This window comes from Lolium perenne, chromosome 3 (assembly GCF_019359855.2).
Source record: "Lolium perenne isolate Kyuss_39 chromosome 3, Kyuss_2.0, whole genome shotgun sequence".
NCBI classification, from domain to species: domain Eukaryota; kingdom Viridiplantae; phylum Streptophyta; class Magnoliopsida; order Poales; family Poaceae; genus Lolium; species Lolium perenne.
In genome coordinates, this window is record NC_067246.2 from 282,202,992 (window position 1) to 282,211,271 (window position 8,280).

Consider the following 8,280-nt stretch of genomic DNA (forward strand, 5'->3'; position numbering starts at 1 on the left):
ATGTGGAAAGCTTGGGCAGCTCCTAAGGCGGAGCTCTTTGCTTGGCTCCTCTTACAAAACAGGGTGTGGACAACGGGCCGCTTACAAAAGCAATGGTGGCCAAACTGTGGCCTTTGTCTCCTTTGCAAGCAAACCACGAAATCGGCTAGTCATCTCTTCGTCCATTGCCGTCTTTTCATCCGGCTTTGGCAAGGCTTAAAAGTTTGGCTTGGGATCAAGGAGTTGCAACTTTCACTTTGAGCGGGAATGTCAACCGAGCTTTGGTGGGAATCTTTGACTTCCGGCGATATCCCTTGTCGGAAGACCATTGCCTCTCTCGCATTGTTCGTCTTGCGGGAAATTTGGAGTGGGCATCTTATGGGAAATTTGGAGTGAGCATAACGCAAGAGTGTTCCGTAATAAGTTTGCCCCGCATGTAGGTGTTCTTAAAAAAATTAAGAAGGCAGCGGTTGGGTGATTTGATACCACGAAAGTAATTCTTTGTAATACCTTGTTCTATGTTCGAACAATCTTGTTAAAACCTTCTCCTTAATTAATAGACAAAGTTTTTACCTCCGTTTAAAAAAATAGCACGTACATAAATCAAAATTCACCCAAAGAGGATCTCACAACAAGATCCGATAAGTAGATATGAGAGTACCATGGACAAAAGAGAAAAACAACTTTTACCAGAGACTCCGCGAGCTATCTAAATCCTCTTCTCAGAATGCAAGAAAACAGAAAGCGACAATCTAATCCCTCTCAGATTCCAATGGAGCAGATCACGGTGACAGCGCTAACGTCCATCAGCGGAGCCCCAGAAGCTTTCTGCAGCAGCGACCAAACCTCCAGCATCAGCATTAAGCTGTCAGCAGAACAGAACCCAGGCCACCGCTGTGGTCCCTAACCTCAAGATCTCACTGGAGAAGCTCAAGAACAGAGAAGGCAAAGCTCGAACGAGAGAGAGAGAGTTTGCGTCGCGCTCAACAACTTGCGACTTTTCTGATTGTATTTCCTTTCTCTTATTCTGATTACAACGCACACGATCTGTGATCCACTACGTCCGTGCCATCCCACGAACGGACCAAGTCATGCGTAAGAAGCGCTCCGAGTTTGTTAAGCAAAACGAGGAGCGTGTCTACTGTCGAAACTGACGAAAAACAGGAAAATTCAGAAAGCAGTAAACTAAAACCCTATGTTGCGTCTGGTTTATTCAACAAACTCCCCCTAAGCCAGATGCAGCACGATTACTACACCTCCACGATGTTGATCTTCTCACGCAGCAGCTGAAACCTGACAGGCCCAAGTGCCTTGGTGAAGATGTCGGCGAGCTGACCAACCGTGCTGATGTAAGAGACAGTCACAGTTTCATTTTCCACGCAGTCCCGAATGTAATGGTACCTTGTATCGATGTGCTTGCTCCTGTCGTGATGAACTGGGTTATTGCAGAGCTGAATCGCGGCTTTGTTGTCCACGTTCAGGTTGGCGACGAGAGGATCAACTCCTAGCAGATCGCCCAGCAATCGCCCAAGCCAAACTCCTTGGCATGCCGCAGTGGCTGCGGCGACATATTCCGACTCACATGATGACAGCGAGACTCCTCGCTGCTTCCGACACTGCCACGATACTGGACAGTTGCCGAAGAAGAAGAGAGTCCCGCTGGTACTCTTCCGATCATCCAAATCACCGGCCAGGTCTGCGTCACTGTATCCCACCAATTCTGCGACGCCAGGGGAGGTGGAGTAGCGACAGCCAATGTTCAGGGTCCCCGCTATATAGCGGAGAAGATGCTTCACCATGCTCAGATGCTCCGTCGTGGGAGCCTCCATAAACCTGCTCGCCATGCCGACGCTGAAACTGATGTCAGGTCGCGTATGGACAAGGTAGCGGAGACTGCCCACTATGCTCCGGTACATGGTGGCGTCGACCGGTGGATTTGAGCTGTACTTGGACAGCTTTAGTCGAGGCTCCATAGGGTACTGGACGCTGTTGCAGTCGCCCATTCCAGCCTTTTCAAGGAGCTTGCTTGCAAAAGCTGTTTGCTTCAGAGTGATGAGTCCTGGTGCCTGGCTCACCTCAATGCCGAGGTACAACGCAAGCAGCCCGAGGTCACTCATTTTGAATCTGCTGCACATCTCTTGTTTGAACTGACTGATCGCTGCCTTGCTTGCACCAGTCACGATCAGATCATCCACGTACACCCCGAGGAGAAGCCGATCATCCTTCTCACCTCGGGTGTAAACAGCATTCTCTGAAGCACTTCGCTTGAATCCAAGAGCCACCAGAACAGAGTGAAGTTTCTTGTTCCAGGCTCTAGGTGCTTGACGGAGGCCATATAAAGCTCTGTGCAGACGCATCACCTTGCTAGAGTTTGCTCCGTCGATGAAACCCGGCGGCTGGCACACATATACTTCCTCGCCCAGCTCCCCGTTCAGAAACGCAGTCTTTACATTCATGTGATGTACTTCCCACTGAAATTGTGCAGCCATGGCAAGAAGAAGGCGCACAGAATCTAGGCGCGCAACTGGGGCAAACACCTCATCAAAGTCAATTCCCGGGCGCTGCACGTACCCTTTTGCCACAAGCCTGGCCTTGTGCTTCAGAACACGACCGTCGGCGTCTCGCTTCAGCTTGTACACCCACTTCAGACCTATGGGTTTCTGACCTGGAGGGAGGTCCGTCATCGTCCATGTTTCATTCTCCTCAATGGACGCGAGCTCGTCGTGCATTGCCTGCCTCCACGCTTCTTCAGCCTCGGCTTCAGCAAGAGTGACAGGCTCACCTGATGGCGTGAGCAATAGCCGCTCTGTCCTTCCAGGATTGTCCGCGTCGGGATCGTACAAATCCAGGACGCGGCGGTAGCGGTGCACCACGTCGTCGTCGTCCTCAGCGTCCAGGTCATCTTCATTTGCTGGTGGTGGTGACACGAACTCCACTGTCCGCTGTGGCTGCGGGACAACGGAGGTTGGTGCATGCGACGACGGTGGTGTTGCAGGTGTGGGGGGCACTGTAGGTGTTTTTGACTGAGTCGCTGCGGGTGAGGGCGAAGGAGTCGCGGACGGTGGAGTTTCAGCAACCTCTCCGGCAGCAGGGGACGGAGGCTGCGACAGCACCCAGTTGTCGACAGCGAGAGTGCTGCCGTCATGCTCCCCCCAGTCCCAGGCTCTGGTCTCGTCGAACACCACGTCCCGAGACACATGAACCCTCTTCTTGGCAGGGTCGTAGAGCCGATACGATTTGCCGCCGGGCTCGTAACCAAGCATGACCATAGGTCTGCTCCGATCGTCCAACTTCTTGAGGCCCGGCCTCGTCTCCTTCGCGAATGCCCTGCAGCCAAACACACGCAGGAAATGCACGCTTGGCTTCACCCCATACCAGGCCTCATGAGGTGTTCGTCCATCGAGACTGCGTGTCACAGACCTGTTCAACACGAACACGGCCGTGTGCGCAGCTTCCCCCCAGAATTTGGCCGGAACACCCATCGCCTTGAGCATGCACCTTATCGCGCCCACCACTGTCTGGTTGCGACGCTCGACCACTCCATTCTGTTGCGGGGAGTATGGAGCGGTGAGGTGGCGCTTGATCCCTAGATCGGCGCACCATTCAGCGAGCTCCGTCGCCGTGAACTCCCCTCCGCGGTCTGTCCGCAGAACCCGCAGGGGGCGCCGTGACTCCAGCTCCGCTTGTGCCTTGAACCGCCGTATCGCCGTTGAAGCCTCGTCCTTGGTCTTCAGCAGGTATAGCCACATGAGCCTACTGAAATCGTCCACGAGGAGAAGGAAATAGCGGTTGCCTCCCTCCGTCGTTGGCGATATTGGCCCGCATAGATCGGCGTGTACTAGCTCCAGAGGCTCGGTGGCGCGAAACTTGGCCACGGAAGGGAAGGGTGCACGACGATGCTTGCCCACCAGACATGCCTCACACATCTACTCGACGTGGGAGATTGTGGGCATGCCACGGACCATGTCCCTCTTGGACAACTTCTGCAGAGCCTCGAAACTCTGGTGCCCGAAGCGAGCGTGCCAGAGCCAGGCTATGTCGTCGACGTGAGCTGCCAGGCATATCGGCTTCACGATCTGCAACTGCATAATGTACAGCCTGTTCCGTGCCCTTGGCACCTTTGCAATGAGCTTGCGTTCCGTGTCACGGATGGTCATGAAGCCATGCTCAACGTGCGTGGGACAGCCGATCTCGTCAAGCTACCCGATGCTCACGATATTGGACTTCAGCTTGGGAATCCAGTAGACCGCGGTGAGCGCCCGGTGTCGCTCGTCATCGATGGCAAAGAGCACTGTGCCGCGCCCGTGGATGTCGACGACGGAACCGTCGCCAAAACGCACCTTGCCGGTGATGCGCTTGTCCAGCTCGGAGAAGACATCCTCTTCGCCTGTCATGTGATTCGAAGCTCCCGTATCGAGGTACCACGAGGCGTCGAGGTCGCCCGAATCGCGGCGAAGTTCGACTCGCGCCCGCTCCTCATTGAGGAAGACTTGCTCCCCCATGGGCGCGGCGGCCACGGCTGTTGCCGCGGGCACCACAGCCTTTCCTGATGCCACGACCTCGGTGACGGCAGAGTCGAGCTCGATCACAGTGGCCATGAAGACGCTATGATCGCCGTCGTCTTCCTGCACGAGGTGGGCGGCCTTGGCGGCCTCATCACGTTTTTTCTTCCGGCAATCACGAGCCCAATGCCCCTTCTTCTTGCAGTAGCGGCACTTGTCCCGATCCTCATCGGCGGCTTCCCCGCCCTGGACTGGGGTTTTGGTCTGCGGCGACCCGGTCTTGCGAGGCGCGTTGTTCACGCCGCGATCACGGCCACCGCTCCGATTCTGCTTCCTCTTCTCCTCCCACTGTTGTTCAGTGAGCAGGAGTTGTCCGCCGGAGTCGGTCTGGTCTCCTTCCAGACGTTCCTCTACGGCGCGCAGGTGGCCAACGACCTCCTCGACAGTGAGGGTCGCTGGATCCATGAGCGTCTCCATGCTGAAGGCAATCTGCACGAAGCTTTTGGGAACGACAGACAGAAACTTTCTGACTACCTTCTCCTCGTCGCAGGCGTCGCCAAGTGACCGCATGGTGGCGGCGAGATTGGAGATGCGGAGGCCGAAGTCCTCGACGCGTTCCCCTTGGTTGAAGGAGATCGTCTCGAACTCCGTCCTCAACCGCCGCACGCGCGTGTCACGCACGCGGTCGGTTCCTTGGTGCTGCACCCGTATGGCCTCCCACGCGGCCCTCGCGGAGCCTTTGCTTATCAGCATTGGGTGCATCTCCTCCGGGGTGGAGCGCAGCAGCGCCGCCAGGGCCTGCTTGTCCTCCCGGCGCGAGATGGCGACGTCCTCGATCGCGTCCCAGAGTGAGGCTGCCTGCATGTTTACCTCCATGACCATGGCCCAGTTGGTGTAGCCGCCGCGCTTGAGCATCGGGAAGACGAGGCCCGCGCCGCTGCCGCCGCCGCCACCCACCTCCCGGATCACCTCCCGTTGGACGACGACCTCCCCGCCGCCATGCCGAGCCCGGCTCCGTCCCCGGCTCAGCGATCGCCGTCGCTGATCTGCCGGAGGAGGGGTCTGCGACGTGCGCTGCTGATTCAGTGGAGGTGGAGTCGGAGCCGTGCGCCGGTCACCTGACATCTTCCAGTCCCGCTCTGATACCAATTGTGGTCCCTAACCTCAAGATCTCACTGGAGAAGCTCAAGAACAGAGAAGGCAAAGCTCGAACGAGAGAGAGAGAGAGTTTGCGTCGCGCTCAACAACTTGCGACTTTTCTGATTGTATTTCCTTTCTCTTATTCTGATTACAACGCACACGATCTGTGATCCACTACGTCCGTGCCATCCCACGAACGGACCAAGTCATGCGTAAGAAGCGCTCCGAGTTTGTTAAGCAAAACGAGGAGCGTGTCTACTGTCGAAACTGACGAAAAACAGGAAAATTCAGAAAGCAGTAAACTAAAACCCTATGTTGCGTCTGGTTTATTCAACAACCGCCACCGCCGCCGGCCTGTCTGCCCCACGCGTCCTTGTTCTCCATCATGAAGGAAATGACGAGGGTTATGCTGGTTATGATAAGAAACAGGGACGGCCTTGTCCCGACTAATACTCTGGTGATGGTGCCACCAACGTCCAGTCCCCAGTTTGAGAGAACCACTCTGAAGACAATGAGAATGGATGCCAGGAGGCGGTTGAACTCTGTGGCGGAGATGGCCTAGGGTAAGCTCGTGCGGCGAGAAATCCACAAGTTCCTTCAGAGTTTCCAGAGACCAAGATGAGTTGTCTGGTTGGTTCGACTGGTTCGCAGGCACAAATCTGGGTCTCGTTTCCATCTCCTTCCTAGGCTGCGCGCTCGCTGCTCCATGATCATTAGTCTTCCTGTTGAGGGTTCCATCATTGCGGGTTTGCAACAGTGGTTCGTTTACTGGCTGAATCTCAGTAACAACACTGTGTGTCTTGAAATGCTGGAGGATGTCGACTTCGCTGCTATGGGCTTTATGCTTTGGTTTTTGTTGAAGGGACTGGCCAGTTGGCTGAATTTTAGGGAGCATATCTCTACGTTCTGACTTCTGGAAATTCCTGACCTTTTCAACACCAAATCCAACATCCTCAGCTGAGGTGAAGGAGTAGAACTAGTGGTGAATCTGCAAAAGGACAACTACTATGATCAAGACATAATGTCTAAAGAAGCCGTCACATATGCTTTAACATTTGAGTATATCCAAAAAAACATATAACATTCAAATTATCCAGCTTTCATCAACTAAGGTAAGACATGAAATGATATCTTATGCCCAATGAGCTTATGACTTATAATAGTCTATATACATTAAATGTGCACCCGTAGTGAAGCTAAAAGAAGACGGATACGGAGAATTATGAAAGAGAACCCACAGTTTTAGAAACTAACCACCATGTCCCTAATGACAACTTCTCTGAGCAGAACCACAAACAGATGCTAGAATGACCTATCAGTGCACATTAATTCTCAGGGAAGCATGGAGTTCTTAAACTTCTCAGAAATCATTTTGTCTGCCGAGCTTCCGCTCGGGACAGACAACCAAGTGATATGGCGATGAAAAGGGAATGGTGAGTACACTGAAAAATCTGCATATCTCACGTTCTTTGAGCGCATCCCTGAAAGTAGCATTTGCACTTTCAAACACCACATTTTTTCTGGGCCATTATTTGTAACTGAGACAACATATTCCACGACCACATCTATGTGTAGGAGCCATTACTAGCTACTTCTCGAATTAGTTAATGTAAACTAAAAAATACTGGTCAAAGCTACCACTCCATGACTTATCTTTTGAGCGTTTAGAAGTTTCTGCAATGTTTATTTCTACAAACCTTGTACGCTTCATCTATACCACCATCGGGGTCTTAGGTTTGGAGTATGTTTCGATTTCTTTTGTCTTCTCTTACTCTATACTAATAGTAGGAAACTGGTCAAGCAATGCTGGGAGTGTTTGGCGCCGTTGAAGATGACGTTCTTCTCCTGGTTAATGGTGTCAAACCAGTGCTGGATGGCAGACCAGTTGGCTTTTAAAAGCCATGGGTTGCCCCACCAAGCGGCGTGCACTCTTTGTGAGCAGAACGATGATTTCATCTCCCAATTGCTACGGGATGTCCATTCTCCCAGAAGGACTGGTTCAATGTGTTTCAAGCCCACGTACATGGCGCCAAGTCAATCTGGCCGGCGCCTGGATGCGTGATCAAGATTTATGCTGTTGGTTAGCTGAGGCAACAAGCAGGACAAGGGACAAACTCAACAGTGCACACTCCCTCATCATGCTCACCCTTCGTCTTTTGTGGTACATGAGGAATGCATGTGTTTTCGATAACAGAAGGCCAGTGGTCAGGGACCTGGTGGATCGAATCCTCAACGAGGTTGAACATAGGAGAATTGCCGGCGCTAAAGAGCTGAGGAACTTCCCCTGGACTCTAGGTCCTCAGAGTCTGCTGCGCCAGTGGCCGCAGCGGCACAAGCTACTTAGGCGTTGTTCTTGCCGTTGTACATTTTTTGCTTTTTCATTAGCTTTATCTTGTGGGTGACGGCAAAATTCTGGGACGATCGCTGGATCAACAGCCAATCCATTCGCGAGGTAGCGCCACAGCTTTACCTATGCATTCCCAAGCGACGGCGACGCTCACGGACCATGGCTGATGGACTGAATGGCCACCGATGGGCACAGGACATACATGGGACCCTTGGGATACATGAGATAGGCCAGTACCTGCAGCTTTGGCAGATGATTCAGGGAATGACACTCACAGACGAGGCCGGCTACCTCTAGTGGAAGTGGACGCCG

At 53.3% G+C, this 8,280-nt stretch overlaps 1 protein-coding gene across 1 annotated transcript; it reads right to left on the reverse strand.

Moving 5' to 3' along the window:
- Positions 1-4,178: 4,178 nt before the first annotated feature.
- Positions 4,179-5,606, reverse strand: LOC139838193 (uncharacterized). Its single transcript, XM_071827568.1, has one exon. The coding sequence runs from the start codon at positions 5,604-5,606 to the stop codon at positions 4,179-4,181; it is 1,428 nt and encodes a 475-aa protein (XP_071683669.1).
- Between the last annotated feature and the right edge of the window lie 2,674 nt (positions 5,607-8,280).

Excerpts from the sequence above, each read along its gene's own strand:
- LOC139838193 (XM_071827568.1), bottom strand. The coding sequence starts at position 5,606 with ATGTCAGGTGACCGGCGCACGGCTCCGACTCCACCTCCACTGAATCAG.